We start from the raw sequence: 21,927 nt of genomic DNA on the forward strand, positions 1-21,927 counted from the left end.
TTTCAGGTTTTGTTTTGCACGTGCTTTTTCAAACTTCGCACTTCTGCCGTTTGAGCGGATGCAGCTCCTCCTGCTCTGTATCCTGTGCTGAGTTTATGTCCTGCCTTTCTGACCTCTTTTCCTCTGGTGTCAGATGGGATGACAGACCAAGGCAACAGGCTGTCGTACATCCTCATCAACCCCTCTCCAGACACCAGGCTCGACCTGCACGACGTTGTGTGAGTGGAAAAAACCCCAAAACAAAACAGTTTTTAGGTGATGGGGCTCTAAAGTGAACCCAGCACGAAACCTACAATTAGAACCAAATTCAATTTGCGATCCCTGACTGTGTCCCATCTGCAGGTACCTGATAAGACCAGACCCCCTCTCCCTGGTGCCCAATCAAGGAAGCAGCAGGAAGTGCAGTGCTGGACTATCAGAGAGCCACAGGTTTGATACGCAGGACAGCACCCACCTGTGAAGGAGAAAAGACTAAACTCAGAATGCTGCCAGGAAGAAAGGGGGCAGCATCAATGCAGTCACCAAGGAGAAATCCACAGTGAAAAGAAAAGAGACGGCTCAGAACCTCTGTGACTTCAGGATCAGAGTTTTCTGTGCTGGGCACACATGGACCTTTTCTACACTGACTGGAAAATGTTATTTATGCACCTTCCTTTTTTTCAGCTGAGAACTGCGGACACAGAAGTGCATTTAATGAAAAGCTACATGTACTTATATCTGTTGCTGTGCATGTTAGTACTGCATCATGTACTGTATCCACAGAGAGCATGTACAGGGCCAAAGGTATTCACACCCCCTCGGACTTATTCTCAATCTGCCTCATTATGACCTCTAAAATCAATGCATCTTACTGAGGAAATGTGTTTAGCAGTAGATCTCAGATCACTTCACTCCGATACCCCAAAATAAATCTCAAAGTTTAAAAGTGTGTAATTCAGTCCCTGTATTAATGAGGCAGCTGCGTAAAAGTCCCTTGTCTCATTTGGGAAACATCAGAGAATAAACAGCAACGTGACGACAAAGGAATACAGCAGAAAGAAGATAAAATAGATAAAAGTTAGAATAACTTTGAAGGAGTTAGATTATTAAACAATACTCTAATTTTCTAACATATCAGCACTGATCAGTCTATGATCTGACATATGTGAGAATGTGACGTAATCGCAGGGAAGACTTCAAAATGCACAAGGTAACTTTGGAAGAGCTGCAGAAATCAACAACTCGGGTGGGATAACCGTTTGGATAGACAAATATTTGTCCTGCTCTCTGCAAATCTGGTATTTATAGACTAGGGGAAAGAAAGACACGGTTGTTAGAAGAAAACAGTAAGAAGCCTTTTTTATAGTTTTCCACGAGACATGTAGAAATCCCAGCAAACCGGAGGAAAAAGTTGTTCTATTCAAATGGGACCCCAAGCTGAATGTTTTGGCTAGCAGTGTACAGATGCAAACACAGATCACCTTGAACTTTCACCATCTCTATCTGAAACATGGTGGGAACAGTATTATGCTGTGGAGACGCTTTTCCTTAACAGGAACATGAAGGTGTCAGAGTTAAAGAGAAGAAGGATGGAGCTAAAAAGAGGACAGTCTATGAAGGAAATTTGCTGGAGACTTGGGTAGAGATTGCAAAAGGACAAACCAGTGAAACGTTCTGCAACTGGTTTCACAAACTGGGGCAAAATTCAAAAAAATGTCACACTTTTTACATTTGCATTTGCAAAAAATGCAAATGAATTTTTTGCTATTTAAAGGAACATACCTCGTTCCTTTAAATTTATAATTATCACATAAAATCTCAATAAAATAATAAACTTGTGGTTGTAATTTGAGAAAGTCTGGAGGAGTTTAAGGGTTGTGAATTCCTTTGCAAGGCACTGGGCATACAGTGGCATGCAACATTTTGGGCACAAATACTTAATGTTTTAATTTCTGTTAATAATTAAGTGAATCAAAAGTGAGTTTTGGGATCCAGTGCCCATATTGTAAGAGCGGATGATAGAAATTTAAAATTGTAAAGATTTCTGGCCTTTAAAAATGAGACAAACAATTACTGTAAAGCAGAAATAGTAAAGCAGAAATATATAATTGGGACATTAACTGTAGTACTGGGGTTGTTTTCCTCCCCTTAACAAATTTCTAATTGAAGTGACCAGAATTGTTTGTGCCATATAGTGTGACTAAGCGTGAATGGATATGTACATGTAGTCACAAAGCTTGAGCGAGACACTGCCAATTTTATGTGGACTGCCAAAGGAATCTGTTGCCAAATGAGCATCAAGGAAATGTTTGTGGTGTCCTTTTTGGTGTTTTGTCTTCTTTTGTGTCTTTTAGCATTTTTCATCAAAGCCAACACCCCTCTGATTCATATTTTTGTTTCTATGCTCACCAGCAGCGAAAGGATCCAAAGAGCTCCAGTCTCAGTCGTGGACACAGTTAGACTCCAAGCTTTACATCGTCTCTGTCGGGCTGCCGCGTTACATTTCTTTACTTACATGAGCTCTCTTGCAACAAGTCTGACCTGAAGTCATTTTATTTCTAATTTTATTCCTCAAATCCTCCACTTTCAAGCCGTCCTGCCGCCAGTTTGTTTTTGTTGATGTGTAATGAACGGACAAAACAGTTTGGACATGATACACTGTAATATAAAAGCACTTATGCCAACAGCTCTGCAGTAAACACCTCTCTTTGTAAAGCTCTTCATGTATATTGGAGACCATTTCAAAGGGGTTTTTATCCAGCTTTCAGTTTAGAACGACGAATGAAAATAAAGTTTAAATGTATTTATTGCTATGAATTTTCACTTATATTAAATATACATTTTTTAATTTAGATTTTTTTTTTAAATGTTAGAGCTGGGTTTCAGTCAAAAAGCCCTCATATTTATCTTAAAACTGAAAACAAACTGTTCACATCCATTAACTCAGCCTGTCAGACCAAATCAATCTGTTTTATCAAAGTAAATCATTTGGAAAGCTGCACTGTTATCAAAGGCGTTTGAGGAAAAGTCAAACTTCACACAGAAATGGAGGAACTCACACTTACATTGTCAAAACAACAACTGTAGAATGCAGAAAAAATATGTACATATTAAACTCACTTCTTACTTGTCCCTGGCTTATTAGTGCTTGATGTCAGCTTGTGTGGACGGGAGCGCAGTCGCTGACAGGAAGAGGTCCACATCAACACATCATCTGATCTTTTCCAGGTGGAGAGCATGATCTGATGGGGTTTCTCGTGTTGCTGAATGAGGCCAAATTTGGGTCATTCCTGCTTTGAAGCATCAACAATCTGTGGGATTCACACCCAACGTCCAGCGTGTTTTCTCCGAGGCATCACGCAGTGCTGCACCTTGTTAGTCAAAGCTTTCATCACATTTTATGCCCATCGAGGTCAACGGCGTTGGCATTCTCTTCGTGTTCAAAACCGAGAGGCACTTTGTTTCTCACAGCTTTGAAAAGCAAACTTTAATAACTCTTCCTGTCTGTACCCGGCATGTTCACACAATATCCTTTTTGCTTTTATTTCTCATCCCGAGTGCCAATTAGTCCGCTTAGAAGTTTGCCTCTTTTTTATGACCAAACCTTATTATTCGTGTCAGAACATTAGTCGGGTCAAGGTAAGGCAAGAATATTTGTTTACCAGCATAAATTTGAAGTGGCTTCCAAGAAAATAAGGTAAAAGAGATAAAGGTTAAACTATAACAAAAGGGTACAAAAGATTAGGAATCATATAAAAAAGAAACAGTTAAGTGCAAATTGAAACAAAAAACTGCGATAATAAAAAATAAACTGATATTTAACCTTACAGGTACAGTAATCTACAGCAAAGTAATTTAAAACACAACTCCTCTGCAGTAATTTATAGGTTGGTGTGATTATATGTGGTGTTTTTTTTTTTTTTTTTTTCAGAGACCAAGACAACTTTATTATAATCTACGTTACGGAAAACAAAACCCTAAAGCTAATTTTGTTGTAGATTTTCTGTGGACACAAAAATGTTCATCTAAATCCATAAGCATGCTCATTTTTAAGTTGATTAAGTCTAGTTGAGTACTGATCTTTAATCTTCCTTGTTGGGCCCCAAACCAATGATTTCTGAAATTTATGCATTACATCGGCAGAAATTCTCATCCATGCACTCTTGTGGTCATATGGTGACAGAGAAATATAAAGTTGTGTGTAAGCAGAGAGATACTGTAAAATATTCTAATCTTAGTAGAAATTAAATGAAAGTGGTGTGTGAATGGAGCCTTGAGGAACCCCAGAGGGGATTAGGAGTCAGCAAAAACCCAGAGATGAAGAAGGATGCCAACGACCCTCTCCAATAAAATCAGTCAACTGATGAAACTGCAACTCAGGTGAGTCTTACCTTTATTTATTTTATTTTTTTTTACTTGTTTTCAAACTCTGTTGGAAAATATTAAATTACTGAACAAGTCAATTGTCTGTAAAATCACCGGGACAGGGTGGTGAAGATAATTTATTCCTTTCATAAGTGCAATCATAATTTGAAAACAGCTGTTTCTGTTTCACTCAGGTTCTTAAAATGTGTTTGATGTTATGAAACATTTGAGAGTGAAAAAAACCCAGCAGAAACAGAAGACATCTGTAGGAGAGGGAAGCACTTTCTCCTGTGTGACGTCCTCCTCCGCCTGCAGCCGATGCTCCCGTCTCTGTCGGACAGGTTTGACCTTTGCAGCGTGAATAAGTGCGCCGCAGGAGGGCTCTCATGTGAGGACAGCCGAACTCAACCTGCTGATAAACAATGCAGACTTTCTGGACAGAAGGACTCACCATGATACCAGTCCTGATGACACACAGGCAACTGGTCACTGGTATGCCATTAAAGGACAGGGCAGCTCTAAAACACAGAACTTTAATGCAACATTAAACATGTAGCATTTTATTTCATTTTCTTGCCAAGTGGCAGCTGAGAATTCAGGTATGTTAAATCAACTGTCCCTGCTGTTTTTCCTCTTTTTGTTTCTTATCTCATGTTTAAAGCAACAGCTCTACTCCACCCAGTGACATGGGTGGAGAACTTTCTGTTGTCCTGCAGAGAACGTTTCTCCAAATAAGGACAAAATCAAACAATGTACAGGAAGCAGTTTATTCACTGACAGTTATACAGGAAATGTCAGGACTTATGAATGTGCACAAGTTCTTGTAAAAGAAAAGTTACAAGTATTGTTCAGTCTCCATAAAACAAAACAAAAACTGCAAAAAAAAATATATTTGAAAAAATTAAGTCAAGTCCAAATGAGACTATTAGGAGACTATCCAGGTTTAAATGTTTATTTTTACTGGAAATTATTTGAATTTTTGGAAGAGCCCAGTTAGACTCCTGACCTAAATCTGGTGGAGAATCTGGTGGAGGGAGTCAATAAAGATTAGGGAGATTGTAACAAGGCCTTCTAACACCAAACAGGTCATCACCTGAAACAAATCACCAAAATAATGGTGGAAACTTGACTTCTGGCTGCTGTAATGCAGGCAAAGATGTTTCTGTTGATGACCAAAAGGGTTTGCATAATTTCTCTACATGTTCTTAATATTAAAATGTAAAAACAATATGTAGTTTGTTTGAGTGTCTTTTAGGTTATTTTATTCTCTTTCAGAGATCTCTGCCTGATGTTCTGTGAAAAATAAACATCTTAGTTAAATAAAGCTTATTCAACATCTAAATCTACTTGTAGTGAGAATAACTTTGGGCTTAATTGTTTTTGTTTTGTTTTGTACAAACAATGAAGAGAACAGTGAGGATAAATAACTTCACGAATTTAAAAAAGAATTAAAATTTTAGGTATATTTTCTGAATTTCCAGCATCATTGAAAGAAACACAATTGCAACATTTTTTTAATTTATTTATTTTTGATGGTTTTTTTTTTTTGTTTTTTTTTTGCACTTCTCAGTCCTTCTGATTTAATGTCCAGAATATTCTTATGAAACGCATTTTTACCTTAAAGAGTGAGTGGGAACCCTTGTAGCACATAAAAATCTCGATATCAGAAAACTCTCTTTTATCCGGGTGATTTGTAAGATTAAAACATGGTGTGAGATTTAAAATGTGTGTTTTTTTACCACCAGGGGGAGAATGATGCTCTCTCTGCTGCAGCTGATTGAGAAACAGAAAGGCAATTAATGGAGTTATTATAAGAGTGTCTGGTGTTAATGTAAAAAAAAAAATCAATAAAGACAGTACTTCTTTATATCAGGCTCAGTTCACACCTGCCCAAAAACATCATCACATGTGCGATGTAACACATCAGTGCTTCCATATCACCAGGTCGCGCTGTTCCACACGGCCACCTTGGCGGGGCAGATCTTCAGAGGTTCAGGGTTGCTCCCGTTGATGTTGACTCCGGGGCAGAAGAAGGGATACATCTTTTCAGTGAAAACGTCATTGAAGGTGTAGACGGGCTTCATGGTCACAGGGTTGGAGAAAATGACCTCTCCGGCCGCGTAGTCAAGCTGCACCCTGACCCGGGTCAGGTCGCCCTCCAGGTGGAGCGGCGTGCTGGGCCTCGTCATCGCCGAGTACTCGCCCTCAGAGAGAGAGATCATCCAGAACCCCCCCTCAGGGCACCCTGAAATTCGTCCTTTCCTGTCTATGGTTTCCTTGACCACGCCGAGCATCCAGTCCTCTTTACCGCCCACCTCCACCTCCCAGGCGTGGCAGCCTGAGGTGAAGCCCTCTGACCCCAGCACGAACACAAAGTGACCAAAACGCTCGGGATTGTCTGGGAGCTGCTTGAGGGATCCACTGTTGGCCACGCTGGTCAGGTCTGAGGAGAGCGACAGCCAGGAGTAGGCGGTGTTGGGATCCAGGGTGATGGGAGCTAAAATCAGAAGAAAAACAAATCATTTAACCAAGAAATATTAATTACATTAATGTTCCTTTGTGTTATAACACAGAACAATCACTGAAAATATCACAAATTAAAAAGCAGAGTAAATATTTGCATTTTGAGTTTAATGTCGCAACGTCATGAGAACGACAGTATTTTGTTTAATATGATCTTTTTCAAGGATTGAGTTGTCTTTCATAAACATATTAGTAGTATTCAAACATACCATCATGTTTTGAGGCTGTAGATAAAATAGTAAAGAAATAAGGCAATCATGATGATAGTGTTGACAAAAAACCAAAGGAGAAACCAAAGGTTTCATAGCTAAACAAGACAAACATTGAGGTATTTGGTCAGAATCAAGAAGTAGAGATTTCAGAATCAGACTTTCAAATCTATGAACACTGTAACAACTGCCAAGCATGATGGTGGTAGCATCATGCTGTGGGGCTGCCAGTAGTACCACAGTATTAGTACACACATTGGACCCTGAAAATGGAGGAGATTTACCTCCAGATTCTGATCCCACATTTGCTTTGAAAGTCATTCTGGTCTGGATGAAGTTGACTAAAATTGGATGTCCCTAATTTTCTGCCTTAGCATTATTGAAATATGTTAATATGTCTGAAATCTGGATCCTAAATAATTCTACAAATCATGATAAAAATAACCAAGTAGCTGGAATTATTCCAGAAGCTTATTGATGGATTCAAAAAGTGGTTAATTGAGATGAAAAAAAGTTTAATTTGTGAGAATGTATTTCAGTCTGGTTGCATAATTTTGATTCTGAATGGATCTTTTTTTTTAATTATTAAATATATTTTCATTATTAAAAGTTGAAATGTAATGTGAAGTCCGTCCTCATCTTAAATATGTGATCTTCAGGCTTCCAATAACATAATAATCAAAGCTCTGCTCAAAATAACAAAACTGATCTGGTTTAAAATGTGTCTGCTGCACACAGCCCAATCAAAGTGAAAAGATGTACTTACTGTACTTCACCAGTTCCCCCATGTTTGCCCAGACGTGGTATTTCAGGGAGCTCACATGCTTGGCCACATTTATAAGGGCACCTGACAGTTTTTCCGGACCTTTCTGGGGAAGCTGTGTTCTGAGATGACATGACACAGTATAATCATTCAGTACTAAAAAGAGTTAGACTGTAACTTAATATAATATTGCAGGAAAATAAAATAATAAAAACTTTACCTTTTCTTTGCACTGATGTAATTCTGAAAGGACACCACAGGCAGTTGGGATACATTATGTTCAGCGTGGGGCAAAAGGAGTATTTTATTTTTGCCTGGAGGTAAATCTACTCACCTGGAGGAACTGAGCATCACTGGATGCAATCTCATTCTCAATGGCGATGACGGCGTGGGAGAAAGTGAGGATGTCTCTGGTTATGCTTTCAGACTTCTTCCTCACCAGCTCCTGTTTCTCCTCGTCCTCCTTTTGCAGGGCGGCCAGTCTCACTTCCTCCTCCCGCTCCAGAAACTCCCGAAGCTCCTCAAACTCCTGCCGTATCTGCTTCTCTGTGGACTCCGTCTGGTTCTGCCATTCATGAAAATAAAAACCATCACTTCAGATATGCTGAATGTTCCTTTGCCTTGATTTAATAATGACTGCATAGTTTAGTTATTGAAAAATGGGTGTTTTTCTCCATTAGACAATGGAAAGAAATGGAAAATTACATGATTACCTTTCTAGTTGAAGGTGACTGAAGCAGCTCTTTTTCCTCTACAGACACCAAGTGATGGATGGGAGTTTCCCCAACTAGCCTATATATGTTTAGTGAAAGGGACTCCAGGCCCTTTGACCAGTGGAGCAGGAACATGTTGTCTACTTAATGAACCAAATTAGTTCAATTAGACATCCCCGAGTCAGAAAAGGCTAGTTTAATCAATCTAATCTGCTGATGAAATGCTTCCTGGAAAGGAAGGGTTTAGATGCTACTCAATATTTTCAATGGGATTGAAATAGGAGGTTTTAGCTGGATTAGACATTGCATTTGTGTTTTTGTAAACTCACAAAGGCAATGGACTCTGGGATGGCCTGAGGCACCTGCAAGCTAATCTGATGCTTTTGCCCAATGTGAAAAACAATTCAAATTAAGTAACGTATTTTTGCAAAGTTAAAGAAAACAAAAAAAAAAATTTTCCAATTAAAAATCTGAAAAGTCTGCCACCTTCACTCGAATGCCTGCAAACTTGCAATTTTAATATCTAGCTTTGCAAAGGTGGTAAAGACACAACATGAAAAGCCCAATGCTCTGAATGTGGTGAAAGGACGTTACATTTACATACAATCAGTTGTACTGCATTTCTTTCACATTTGTATCAAAGTACCGTAACAAGGTTGAACTCAAAATGTGAAACACTTTCCTTTGAAACATGGTTTGAAAACCATGTGTCATTTTTTTCCCCACTTCACAGACAACACATTTTTTGTCTTGAAATATCAAAGTTTGTGGTTGTAACAAGAAAAAATGTAAAATCAAGAGGTGATTTAACCTGACTTCTGACCTCTGGGGGAAAACATGCCTAAGTAACACACTGGTACTGAGACTTTGATGAAGAGACCTGTAAATAACTCTGTCATAACCGTTTAATTATTAGTTTCCAGCTCCTGTCTGTGAATGTTTCATGGATTTATTTGAAACAGTTAATTATGGACCTTCTGGGAAGAATCTAAAATGTTGTGCTTATTGGTCTTTACACGCTACCAGTGCATGACTCAGCTTGCGTTAAAGTTACATCAGCTGTCATGCAGGTCGTCTACTGTTTCTTGGACCTGTTTATTGATACCTTGATGTGCACAGTTGTGTCATCACACTCCTGCTTGGCTTCATACAGGCGCCGCAGATTCTTCTTCAAGGGGATCAGCTCCTTCTTCAGTTCTGACTGGGGGTAGAAAAACATCAGAAATCAGAGGAAATCCAGCCGATATGTATGTTTCCATCTGGGCTGCACAGTGGCGCAGTTGGTAGCACTGTTGCCTTGCAGCAAGAAGGTCCTGGTTTCGATTCCCGGCCCGGGGTCTTCCTGCATGGAGTTTGCATGTTCTCCCTGTGCATGTGTGGGTTCTTGGAGAACCCGGAGAGAACATGACTGTCGGGTTAATTGGTCTCTCTAAATTCTCCCTAGGTGTGAATGGTTGTGTCTCCTGCGACACACTGGCGACCTGTCCAGGGTGAACCCGCCTCTCGCCCGGAATGAAGCTGGAGAGGCACCAGCGACCCTCCCGACCCCATTAGGGACAAGGGTGAACAGAAAGTGGATGGATGGATGGATGGATGTTTCTATCTATAGCGTCATTAAAGAATTTAAGGTTTTTAATGCTTCAGAGCAATTAAATTAGGCATTTCAGCTGTACAATCATAGGTTACTAGCGTTGAAGAGGTATTTTTACCTTCAGATCCTGTGCTCCTTCATCTAGAGGACACACTTGGTGTCCCTGGTGCTTCTTGGAAGTGTGACACACACAGCACAAGACTTCAAAGTCATCCATACAAAAGAGTTTGAGAATCTCCCCATGTGTTGCACACTTCTCCTCCAGCACCGCCGCTTCCTCCGTGGCCACGCCAGCCCCCGTCCCCGGCCTGGCGACAGCCGTCCTCCTCTCCTGCTCCTTCAGAAAGGTGTCTGCCACATTCTTCAGGGCCAGGCTGACCGTGGGCTCCGTCAGAGAGCACTTCCTCCTGCAGACGGGACACTCACGCCGCGCCTTCTTCTTGTTCCAGAACTGCTGCAGGCAGGCCCTGCAGAAGCTGTGGCTGCACTTCAGCACGACTGGCTCCTTGAAGATCTCGCAGCAGATGGGACAAGACAGCTCGTCCTCCAGCATGGAGCCTGAGCGAGAGGAAACGGCTCGTGGACGAAGGGACGAGGTCACCTTGGTGATCAGAGGCAGGGAAAGTTTTCCTGGCTGGGAGGAAGCTCTGGGTCGCAAAGCCATAACCAGTCGTTCTTATAACAGCTTTTGTTGTTCGTAAGAAGAGGAAGAGCTCCAAGGTGGGTCCAGAGAGTAATGTGGCCACACTTTAACAGCAACCTTAGTTATAGATCAACAAAGACTTGCAAAACAGGTTTACTTCACTTCTAGTAAATAAGGTAAAGGTCGCCATCCCTCATTTAGCAGCCACAACAATACATTTTTCCACTGAAAAGAGCTTTGGATACTCTAGAACAGTGTTTCCCAACCCTGGTCCTCAAGGCACACTGCCCTGCATGTTTTAGGTATTTCCTTGCTTCAGTGCAGCTGATTTCAATTGATGACTGATTAACAGGCGTTTGTTGAACTGCAATCAGTTGAATCAGGCACATTAAAGCAGGGAAACCTCTAAAACATGTAGGACAGTGTGCCTTGAGGACCAGGGTTGGGAAACACTGCTCTAGAAAACAAGTTAATGTATTATTCTGTTTGACCCAGTGTGTAGAAGAATTATTTGATCAGCTGTCCATTTTTTACTTCTTTCAGTACTTTCATATTATTATTGAGAGGCAAAAGCTGGGCTGAAAAGATAAAAATTAATTTCTGTTCAGCTCACTGAGTGAGCTGAACATATAAGGGACACTAGAGCCCACAAAAGACCCTCTGGAGGGGTTAAAAAAAGTGATAAAGGTGCTGGATAAAAAAAAACAAAATTGTATCATCTTTGTCAGATACTCCAAAACCTGCTGTTGGTCAAGATACTTTTTCCTATCATGATTCTGATACTTGGAATAAAACTCCAAGCAACATTTCTCAATTCATTTAAAGAAAAATCATAATATTATGCTTCTGTTCAGCTTAACTTCTTGCTGGTACACTTGAATTTCCCCACTGTGGGACAATAAAGGATATTTCTATTGTAGTCTGAGATTTTAGATCCAGGAGAAAAAATAAGCCAAATTTCAGCTTGATAAATTTGAAAAGCTGGTTACCAGTACAAGAAAATACTTGAACACAAAGGTTTCCCCTACAGAATCCAATGCCTACTTTGCTGAGAAATTAAATCCTTATTTCACTCAATTACATGCAAATCATTTTTAATTTTATGCTCCATGTTTGTTTTTACTTCCATTCATTTTCCAAACAATAAGAAGAAACATTTTCCACCTTAGCTCTCTAATTTGCCACCTTCCTGACAAAGGTCTGTAAGTGACCTCGGTGAGTCCGTCCAGAGCTATCGAGTGAGCCCAGGTCGATCTGATTACCCCAGCCGACAACCACTGACCGTGATTTCACAGTCTGAATAAACGCCATGCATATTTCAGGAGGACAAAGGAGGGAGAAGAAACACAAACACCCTTCTAGGTGGCTTCTGTGAGCGCCCGTAAAAAATTCAGATGGTAAAGTGTGCAGAAGACAAAAACATCACGAAGAAAGACCAAACAGAAAATGCTGCGTGGGTGTTGTTATTGCGTTGTATTTGAACGTGGACCGTGTAACACAAAGCCATCAAAATAATTATTAGTGTTAATTACATCACCCATGTAGATTTATCATCAACTCTGAGGAATGAAACAAAACTACAAAATAGCTTCTTCACATTTGGATCATCTGAAAATGTTAGAACAACAAAAGGGTTTATTTCTTTTTCTTAAATTAGGTGTTGTTGCACGATGGAAGCAGCATCTCATTCGGGATCAACATCATGCATCTGAGCGGTAACAAAGAAAAAAAGACAGACATGTCCAAAATAAAAAAATAACATTTAAAAAAATGGATGAAATGCAGATTTTGTTTCTTGTACAGCGATTCCAAACCATTACTGCTTCTTTGTTACAACTCTCTTGGTAATAAAGATGCAACGACATGGTGAAAATGTTCATCTTTTTACACAATTCTCAATCTTTTTTTTAAAATAGACATCACATCACCTCATATAAAAACACTAGCTATAAAAAATAAGTCGACACAGTTCACAAACCAACCTCCTGCTTGACCTTGAGGAACAGGAAGTAAACACTGTTTTCCTTTTAACACTGTAGAGTCTCCTGTCTGTTTCACTAACAATGAGCTGCTTAAGTTTTTAGTGTAAAGCTACAGTTTACTCTCACCTCTTTGTAACAAGAGATTTTATTTCTAACGTAAGACCAGATGTTAGGAAGAAATGTAAAATAAGAAATGTAACAGCACATGCTTGAAAAACTGACCCATAACAGTAACATCAAGTGGTTCAGAACAGCACTGTAGCTCAGGGGAGAAGTCACGCAGTGCAACATCTAACCAGGTGAGGCAACGTGCGGCTCATCCTCATCCCTGCTGTTGGCTTGCAGTGCAGAAAGACACGTAATTTTAATATCAAAGATCTCATTTCTCCCATATCAGACAACAGATTCCGCTGCCGGCAACTACAACGTCAACATGCAGGGAGGTTTTCAGTGGGGGGGAAAAAGAGGGGGTCAGGCGATGTGCTCAACGATGTCATTTCTGGAAAAACGCTGGAAGACACATTAAAGCACTTCAGAAAGTCACGGCAGTCACCTTCCCCTTCGTGTAACCGGACAGTCCACTCTGGCTCCCAAAAGGGTGGAAATGCACAAAAATAGAAGGAGTGTTGTACACTGGAATAAAAATAAACTCATGATGGTGGTGCTGTGTGTTCTGGTAGTGTTAACACCCGCACAGGGCGCTCTGCTCTGTTAGCTCCTGCAGTTACACACGTCCAACCTTTGCGTCACCGATGGCACCCCAGACGTCGAAAACAAACTCGTCGGGGAAGGCGAAGTCTCCTAGAGTCTCATCCAAAGCTTCAGCAAACTCGTCTGGGTTCTTCTTGTCTTTGCCCAGCTCCACCATAGTGGCGGCTGAGGAGAGACAACGGGTCGTTTAATCCGTCAGAAAAACAAAATAGGATCTGTGTCTACAGACACCAGTTCTTACCCAGCTCGCTGTCTCTGATGCCCATGTAGCTCTCTAGCAAATCATCCACCTTCTCAATCGCTTTTTCCTCAAATGCAGAAGGCTGGCAAAACAAAAATTAATGTGCATGACCAGGTACCAGAGATTTAGTAAACAAAAAACCCAAAACCTCCTGTGATCAGCTCACCAGCTCCTCCACGGTGGCGGGACCTTTAGAGCGCAGACGAAGGGTCCCTCTGCCCGTCCCGAGCTGGACCCCCGAGCCCGACCTGGAGCCTGACGACCTCTGACCAATCATATCTGTCAAAACAATTAAACCTTAGTATAAACTACATGCATGTGACTTTGAGCTAGAAACTCAAAAATCTGATTTTGCAACCCCCCCTCAAATCAGTAAATGCACCATCCCTAAACACTAACAGGTCCCTTTAAAAAAAAAACAATAAGATGTTAGTAAGAGAAACAGGTGCAAAGTTAGTTCATTTTAGTACCAAAGAAATGCTGGAAAATTAAGAGAGGAAGAATAACAACTTTTAAGAAGCTAAAAGAAAGGAAACTGTTTTCTACAGATGATGAGTCATGCTGTTGCAACAGAGTGCAGCACTACAAGTGAGATTTTTTATGTCTTTGAATTTTCAAGATTTGACAGTCATGGAGGATGTTGGATTTGGAAATGTTAGCAAGGTACTGGAAATCTCCCAGCTGGGCTAAGATCAAACAGAGGCTGATTGTTTTCAGTTAGAAATGCTAACCAAGCTAAGCTGCTAAAATAGCAATCTGAAGAAAGTTTTAATTCATGTTTGTGTTGTGAAATACCTGTGAAATCCTTGAAAATCTCCATTTGTTCAACTTCTTATCTGTGGCAGTGTGAGACAAAATCGCCAAATGCCCACTTCTGAATATTAGCTCAGCTTCAGTGCAGTTATTTTGGTCTTATTTGGGTCCTTTCAGGTCCTTTCATTAAGATGCTGCAGCTATTTTATTACCTCAGGATTTTGATGCTTTTCTTTTTTGTAACAGGATGTTAAATAATGAACCAAAGCCAAAGAGGAAGTCAGTATCAGACTTCCTCTGTCCATGCAGAGGAAAGTCCATGCAGGATTATCTGCTGCAGTTGATATCTTCAAGTAAATTCAGTAGAGATCAAGAAATATGACAGTCAGGCTGCATTATTTAGGTCACCATTCTCTCTAACCTACCAAAAGCTTTGAGGGGCTCCACAAGCTTGATGGTGAACATTTTCCCCTTAGGAAGCTCCTTCAGCATTTTGGCAACTTCGTAGTGTCGACAGCCAATGAGGCGATGGCCGTTAATGGACTCGATCATGTCACCAACGTTAATGACCTGGATTTGGTGGATGATGCTCCCCTCCCGGATCCTCTGCAAAGCACCAAAAGTTAAAACATTTCAGGTAAAAACAATCCAGCTCACAACATTTTGTCAATACTGTATGAATATTTACACACAACAATCCAGGATCTGGCCCTACTCTGTAGATTTTCAAAACTTTCCTCACCTTGATGAAAGCATAACCTGCTCCGTTATCAGTGATTGTCAGTCCTAAAGCATCTTCTCCTTTGAAGATTTCTATTTCCTTCTTCTGGCCTTTAATGTGGGCAAAAATGAAGTCCTCAAGCCCAATCTGTCCCCCTAAAAGTTTATCCATGTCCACCTTGTGAGTGTTCAGCGTGCAAAACATAACCTGTGGAGAGAAACTGTAACATTTAATCTTCATCCCAATCAAAACATCTTACATTTTTTTAAAGCCTGACTGACCTCAGATGCTGGGATGCCAAAGGCCTCTCCAATTTTGGCATAGAGCTCTCGCACATTGCTAAAGCCCTCAATGCGGCCTGTGGGGCTGCCGTGAGCCAGTTGGGTGTGGAAAATCAGCCGGGGTCTCATGTTGTTTGGTGGGGGAGGAAGACCGTCAGACCCTGCAGCCTCCCCAGCGACTCCTCCATCCAAGCCCTCCATACCCGGCAAGTTGAGACCACCGCGGATGGGCTCCGCTTCCTCATTCTCCACCAAGGGGGACGCCTTCTTCCTTCTTCCCAGACCCAGAGGCATTGTGGACGCCGCTCTAGGAAGTTACCCCACAATCCAGACCAACATAAACCTGGAGTGCTGAATCAGCAGCAGATTTATTCAGTGTTTACGTCAAAGCCCTCCAGACCAGTTTGAAAGCTGTATCAGCCAGGCACTGAATGAATGTCGGAACACACACATCAGAGCAGCTCACATAGCTGGGTGTGTAATCAGCTGGACAAGAGAAACAAAAACTCCAGTTATTAATATGCATCAAACAGAGCCAGGGAGAAACCCTGGAACAATACAAAAGCTTTAGTATCATGAGCTGCTTCACAAATAAGCGGCGAGCTCAGCGTTAAATCTAAAGAAATGTGTTACATATACTGAAGTTACTTCTCATTTAACACCACACTCCAGCCAGGACAATCAATGCATGAGACAAGGCTAACACTGGCTGCTAGCTGGATTCTAGTTAAAGCAAAACAAACACTTGACAGGTACCCAGCTACAGAGCTAACACCAAAATAACACTAATTGAACAGGTGCCTGTGGCTCCTTGTCGCCATATGGTTACTAAGAAGTGTTGATGTTAATTAGCACGATCGGTAAACATGAACCGAGACGCGAAAACATGGCAGGGCTCGACTTTTAGCTCTTCCTGTTAGCTGAGCAGCCCACTAACCCCATATCTACTGATAATATTTATAAAATAACCTTATTCTATTGAAGGACGCTCTTCACGCTGCTCCGCTTCTGGCTGTGATGTTTAATTATCCCGATCAGACTTGTGGGAAATTATAGCGTATGTTAGTAGCGGTGTGTTGTTGTAGAATTAGCTTAGAGCCAGCCAAGCTGGGTGGAACAATGACGCCTTCATGTAACCTCGTAAAAAACAACTCCTCCCCCGAATACCGAGTGAATAATCTAGAATGTGAAAAGATGTGGGAGAGGGGGGGAGATAAAAGGCTTGTTTTTCATTGATTATGATTTACATGGTCATTAAATGAGAGGAAGGTGGTAGATATGTGAATAAATTAACGCTAAATAAGTAAATAATAAATAAGTAAAGGTTAATATAGTGGTGTTTACGAATTCTGATTATCTCTACGGTATGACTTTTAGAAGCACATCCTGTTGCGTTTGTCCTTTACGTAACTCTTTTCTGCCCTCTAGCGGTTGATCATTTTAACTGCCACGAGTCAGACTATCACCACTACTGCCATTTTTGCCCTTAGTTCAGCTAAATAAAACAAATTTAAAGCCGCAAATATTACATTAGCTTTCTAAAAGGGATAGCTTATAATTTTTGATAATCTATTTAACGTTGAGCATTTCTTGATATTTTTAAATAAATACAATTTTATTACTGTTTTTTTAGGTTTAAAGTTCAGAATTTTTTTATAAAACAGTTTCTTTTCTAATGATAATATATCTACTTCTAATAAATGTTGCTGTTAGTTTTAGTATCATCCTGCGGTGTCATAACATAACATGTCTGTCTCAAATATAGATTTCTATTGGTCTTGTGTAACATTCAGATTTCAAGATAAATTGACTGTAAAGCCTTTCTCAAATTTCTGTACTTATATTTAAGCCTCAGCTTCAGTTAATTGCAGAAAAGAAATATTTTTGGTAAGCATTTTCTGCCAATATTTGCTATTTAGAAAGAATTTTAAACAGATCACTTTTTACTGAAACAGACATTCAGCTCTGTAGATATCATACAAGAAAAATAAAACTAAAATAAAACACTGTTAAAGGTGTGCTTTACAGTTTCTTTAATGTCAAATCAAAAAGGATAAAAAAAAATATCCTGTGATAAAATCATTCTTGTTACAAATAAAAGGATTCTGAACCCCCAGCCACAGACTGTAAAGCATAAACAACACATGAATGCTCTATGGTTTCCCCCTAAAAGAGGAACAAAGTAAACAGGCTTTTTGCCTTCAAAAACATCCCAGAGATGACACATCTCTAAGTTTAAACCACCCGTCTGTGTCTGACACCTAAAGTTCCAAGAAAAGCAGAAAAAAGCAGCACTAACATATTTCCCGACTTTGTAACCTCAAGTCATTTTTTTCCCACTCGAGCATCAAACAATCTCCCAGTGATCAGTCTGAGCCGTGGAACTACTCATTTCCAGGGAGCGAACAACATGGAATCAAAACGTAGGTTAGTGTACAGAGTAGAAATTAAAAGTAATGATACTGAAGTTTCTTTATGCCTGGCAAAAACAAAATCATGTATTAAATATGTGATTTTGGTAGAAAATAAATGTTTTAAGTAATCAGCAAGACAGCAGGATTCACACCTTTAGATATACATATAATTTAATTACATAGAGACGGCTGTTTGGCACAAAACAAACAACGTACATAAGGAGCAACGTAACATCTTTAACGATCAGGCTCACTAATCTGATATTTTTTTCTTCCCCTAAACTTTCATCCCAGGCACGAAAGGATCTGTTACTCCCCACCGTGTCACACCGCTCAGCAGTCTGTAATCAACTGGGATCGTTTGCATGCATCATAACTCCAAACACACGACTCACATTTTAAGCCTTCAGAAGACTTTCGGGTGGATTTTTTTTTTCCTTTGCAGTTCAACAGGATCACAATTGAGTTGTCGTGGAATTTTTCCCACGACACAAAATAGAAAATATGCATTTTAGTCAGAGTTGATTCTGTTCGCGTACAGCTAGGCTCAAGCCTGCATCAATGCACCTGAGGGGCGGTTAAGTAGCTGGCTGCACATCACTTCAAAACGTCTGCTGTGAAGCAAAATCAGCCGTGCAAACTTTTTAAAAGACATTTGATTTTTCTTCCTTCACATTAAACCAGATTTGGTTCTGAAACCCAACGGGAATAAAATCTGATCCTGAATCATTTAGGCCGCAGAACGCAGACGCCAACATGACTGGAAACGTTAGCTTGTTGTTAAAAGTGTCGATGGAGACGCTTTGGTCACATGGGGAGGATCTGCTCTAGTGCGTCTCGCGTGTTTTCGCCCAGTTTCTCTGGAAATTTAACAGAGAAGTCCAAGATCATGTCGCCTCGTTTGTCGGGATACTTGGACAGAGGAAGCCCCTCTCCCATGATGCGCTTCTTCATCCCGGGCTTCACAACTTCCCTGGAGTGAACAGTGATGGTGCGGCCGTCCAGAGTGGGCGCCTTGACCGTGCATCCGCACAACGCCTGGAGGCAAACACAGGGAAAATAATAAGAATTTATGATCATTTTCTGAACTTTTATTAATAAATCAAAGGAAATATACCAGATTACTTACCTCTTTGAGGGAGATTTTCGCAGGATAAACTATATCTGACCCGTCTCTCCTGAACACAGGGTGGGGTTTGTCCTTAACCACAAAAACCACGTCGGCAGGAATGTTGGTCGGAGTCTCGTCGCCCTCCTTGGGGAAAGTGATTTTCGTTCCCTCTTTCCACCCGCGTTTGATATTAACTGTTAAAATCTTGTCCTCTTTGCGTATGGTGCAGCCGTCGGGGTTCACTCTCTTGCGGGAAATCTTCATCTTTTTGGTGCAGCCGCTGAAAACCTCCTCCAGGCTCACGTTCAACTCGTGCACCACGGGCGGGTCCTGCCTCTTCTCGTGCGGCCTGTGCAGACCGCCGGGCTGGGTTTTGAAGGACCTGTGGAAGCCGCCCATTCCTCCCATGCCGAACGGGGAGAAAGGGTCGTCGATGTCGCCGTCGATGGACGATGAGAAGAAGTGATCGAAGGGGCTGCGGCCGCCGAAGAACTCCGCAAATATGGCGTGGGGGTCTCCATTGAAGGTGTAGTTGAAGGTGGGGCCGCAGTGTTCTCTGCCGTCTCCTGGACCCTTTAATCCTGTTCAGGAGGAAGGCAACAAAGAGGCAGCTTAAGCTTTTGCACGTTAGTATCAATGGAAAGAAGAAATGACAATAAATAAATAAATAAGATCTGCCTTGGAATGATTCAAAAATCTTTATTTAATTTCTTTTAAATTTTGACAGACGAAGAAACTATCGAGAAAATGTAATGAAGTGATGGTTGGATCTACACTTTAGATTTGAAAGCAGCATTTAAATAACTCGTATGCAGCTTCTTAGCACAAAAATTATAGTTTTTCCAGAGGCTGAGCAAAGTTTCATGAGGCCTTGGGTAGAATTTGAGTCCCCACAGCAACAAGAATTCATATTTTCTATTATTCAACCAACATATTGTCTGACTTGTTCATTTTAAGTGAAATTCGGTTTGGATGGAGTCAGGAAGGTGTTGACGAGTCGAATTAGTTGTTTTTACAAGGAACTAATGTTGATTTGCAAACATTTGTTGTAATCTTTTTTATTTTGTTTTGGATTCTACATTTTCTCTATTTTTGGACAACGTGGTTCCCTAGAGAACCTCAACAATGTTAGTGACTTTGTTTCTCCCTTGTACTTGAATTTCTTCAGATTGATACAATTTGTTGCTTTTAGAGATCTTTCAGGACAGCTTATGCTAACAGTAAAGTTAGTAGCCAGGCCTGGATGGGGCTACAGAACTCAGCTTGCTCAAAAAAAATTTGGTTAATCACAATTAAATTAGAGCAATTTATTATATGCACGTAGGACCTGGTTGATTTAAGTCACCTGAAATAAAATGTGAAAACTACATTTTGCTCAGTTTAACTTTGATATTTGATTATTTTAATGATGTTAATCAAAATGACAAATTAGCCTTTAGCTATCTGGTGCATGCTCATTAGTATGCACTGTCCTACTCAAATAACATCAATTAAATTCAACAATGCCAAAAAAGCAGAAGCTGAAGGGGTACATACTTTTTCCACAGCTCTAAAATTGGCAATTGTTTATGTCAGTAGAGCTTTTAGAACAAGCTACAGAAGAAGTAGCGCCCTCTAGTGTCTCGATAGCCGAGGGTTACATAATCCTGGCCCTAAAGTCGCTTATACATTGGACCAGCTACAAATCTAAGCATGTTCATCTGTGCACCAGTACCACAAAAACAAAACCTAAGCATTAACATATAATGCTTAGTTATATGTTAATCCAGAACTGTAATGTGAGACAGCAGAATGGGAGAAAAGGACAGAGCCTTTGGTTTCCAGCAGCTTCTTCAGCTGCATCCATTGTGCACTGACCTTTACATAGTGTGACAACTGATGCAGAAAGATACAGGAAAGCTCACTGTATTGCAAATAATGCATCGATTGCAATTATGCACTAAAATATCTGAGGACGAAATTATGCTAGCATTAGGGAAAAGTGGTGAAAACTAGAAAGCAGCATGCAACTTGTGTGAGAGAGTTCAGGTACCTTCTTCTCCTAAACGATCGTAAATGTCTCTTTTCTTAGCGTCACTTAGGACATCATACGCTTCAGCAACCTCCTTGAATTTGTCTTCGGCTCCGGATGACTTGTTTTTGTCCGGATGGAAGCGCAGAGCCTGTTTTCTGTACGCCTTTTTGATCTCGTCGTCGGATGCACCTCTGGCTATTCCCAGCACATTGTAATAATCTTTACCCATCACACTGAACGGTCAGCTCCAGCTTTCCCCACCCCCGTTATAAAAGCACAGCCAGCGGGGACATCCAGGTGGTCATGTGTACGGCGGCTCAACTTGCTTTGCCCACGCCGAAGCTGGTGTCACCTCCGGCGGGCAAAAACCGTCCGGTTGCCGTGACAGTACGAGGAAAACTTTCGGTTTTGCGCAGAAAAGCCGACGAAAAAGGTTCCGCTTATTTATCTAAATATTTTTTATGGAAAAAAAAGTAAAGAACAAAGTGTACTTAGAGATGAGATGCCGCAGCGCTAAAGAGAAGCCGGTCACAGAAACTTCTGGAAGAAGCTGACGAATGTAGGTCGAGAGGATTCCCTCCAAACAACTTCCGGTTTCATCTGACCTAGTTAAAGGTGCGTTGGTGGATTTTGTTGTTTTTTAACTGAACCAGGCAACCAACCGAACTCACAAATAAAACTAGTATGTTATGTTTTGAAATTTGGCAATGATTTATTGTTTAATCCTTATTGTATATTTAGAACATTAGTTGACGCGTCTGCTGACGAGGAGGGGTTCAGCTTTTGTGCCCTTCAAAATAAATCAACCCTGTTTAGGAAAACGTTATTAGACATGACAGTCGTTCCTCAAAAGCAAAAATTATAAATTATGCGATTTCTTCTTCAAGAAATATTCAAGAAATTTTCACTAAAA

The 21,927-nt window shown here is 40.7% G+C and overlaps 4 protein-coding genes across 7 annotated transcripts in view; 1 reads left to right on the forward strand and 3 right to left on the reverse strand.

Annotated features, from left to right (window-relative positions):
* The window catches only part of LOC122821462 (potassium channel subfamily T member 2), a 45,543-nt gene extending 42,450 nt beyond the window's left edge, over nt 1–3,093 (forward strand). For all 3 annotated transcript variants that reach the window (XM_044099406.1, XM_044099407.1, XM_044099408.1), the window contains exons 29-30: nt 134–218; nt 343–3,093. In XM_044099406.1, the coding sequence (XP_043955341.1) occupies nt 134–218; nt 343–460 (203 nt within the window). In that variant the 3' untranslated portion in view covers nt 461–3,093. The remainder of the gene's footprint in view (nt 1–133; nt 219–342) is intronic.
* Nucleotides 3,094–5,893: 2,800 nt separating this feature from the next.
* trim35-12 (tripartite motif containing 35-12) lies at nt 5,894–11,065 on the reverse strand. 2 transcript variants are annotated; one of them, XR_006369096.1, is made up of 7 exons: nt 10,262–11,065; nt 9,658–9,753; nt 8,174–8,404; nt 8,060–8,082; nt 7,843–7,961; nt 6,231–6,841; nt 5,894–6,117 (listed from the first exon to the last, which is right to left on the reverse strand). XR_006369096.1 is itself a non-coding variant. In XM_044100377.1 (6 exons), exons 1-6 carry the CDS (start codon nt 10,805–10,807, stop codon nt 6,282–6,284), a joined length of 1,575 nt encoding a protein of 524 aa, XP_043956312.1. In that variant the 5' UTR covers nt 10,808–11,065; the 3' UTR covers nt 5,894–6,281. The 2 variants fall into 2 exon arrangements, 1 of the variants encoding a protein (XP_043956312.1); XM_044100377.1 differs by having other exon boundaries at nt 5,894–6,841.
* Nucleotides 11,066–12,244: 1,179 nt separating this feature from the next.
* Nucleotides 12,245–16,629, reverse strand: gipc1 (GIPC PDZ domain containing family, member 1). Its single transcript, XM_044099845.1, has 7 exons — nt 16,445–16,629; nt 15,476–15,961; nt 15,216–15,401; nt 14,899–15,079; nt 13,887–13,999; nt 13,721–13,802; nt 12,245–13,644 (listed from the first exon to the last, which is right to left on the reverse strand). The coding sequence occupies exons 2-7, from the start codon at nt 15,767–15,769 to the stop codon at nt 13,493–13,495; spliced, it is 1,008 nt and encodes a 335-aa protein (XP_043955780.1). The 5' UTR covers nt 15,770–15,961; nt 16,445–16,629; the 3' UTR covers nt 12,245–13,492.
* An 862-nt stretch (nt 16,630–17,491) lies between these two features.
* dnajb1a (DnaJ heat shock protein family (Hsp40) member B1a) lies at nt 17,492–21,627 on the reverse strand. Its single transcript, XM_044099389.1, has 3 exons — nt 21,033–21,627; nt 19,019–19,581; nt 17,492–18,927 (listed from the first exon to the last, which is right to left on the reverse strand). Exons 1-3 carry the CDS (start codon nt 21,241–21,243, stop codon nt 18,697–18,699), a joined length of 1,005 nt encoding a protein of 334 aa, XP_043955324.1. The 5' UTR covers nt 21,244–21,627; the 3' UTR covers nt 17,492–18,696.
* Nucleotides 21,628–21,927: the final 300 nt, after the last annotated feature.

This window comes from Gambusia affinis, linkage group LG19 (assembly GCF_019740435.1).
Source record: "Gambusia affinis linkage group LG19, SWU_Gaff_1.0, whole genome shotgun sequence".
NCBI lineage: Eukaryota > Metazoa > Chordata > Actinopteri > Cyprinodontiformes > Poeciliidae > Gambusia > Gambusia affinis.

Excerpts from the sequence above, each read along its gene's own strand:
- trim35-12 (XM_044100377.1), bottom strand. The coding sequence starts at position 10,807 with ATGGCTTTGCGACCCAGAGCTTCCTCCCAGCCAGGAAAACTTTCCCTG. Across the intron at positions 8,405-9,657 it reads ACACAACTGTGCACATCAAG|AACCAGACGGAGTCCACAGA; the intron begins GTATCAATAAAC and ends CATGAATGGCAG. Across the intron at positions 7,962-8,059 it reads TACATCAGTGCAAAGAAAAG|AACACAGCTTCCCCAGAAAG; the intron begins GTAAAGTTTTTA and ends ATGTCATCTCAG.
- gipc1 (XM_044099845.1), bottom strand. The coding sequence starts at position 15,769 with ATGCCTCTGGGTCTGGGAAGAAGGAAGAAGGCGTCCCCCTTGGTGGAG. Across the intron at positions 15,080-15,215 it reads CAGGTTATGCTTTCATCAAG|AGGATCCGGGAGGGGAGCAT; the intron begins GTGAGGAAAGTT and ends GGTGCTTTGCAG. Across the intron at positions 13,803-13,886 it reads CCGCCACCGTGGAGGAGCTG|CCTTCTGCATTTGAGGAAAA; the intron begins GTGAGCTGATCA and ends TTGTTTTGCCAG.
- dnajb1a (XM_044099389.1), bottom strand. The coding sequence starts at position 21,243 with ATGGGTAAAGATTATTACAATGTGCTGGGAATAGCCAGAGGTGCATCC. Across the intron at positions 19,582-21,032 it reads CGATCGTTTAGGAGAAGAAG|GATTAAAGGGTCCAGGAGAC; the intron begins GTACCTGAACTC and ends CCTCCTGAACAG. Across the intron at positions 18,928-19,018 it reads CGAAAATCTCCCTCAAAGAG|GCGTTGTGCGGATGCACGGT; the intron begins GTAAGTAATCTG and ends GTTTGCCTCCAG.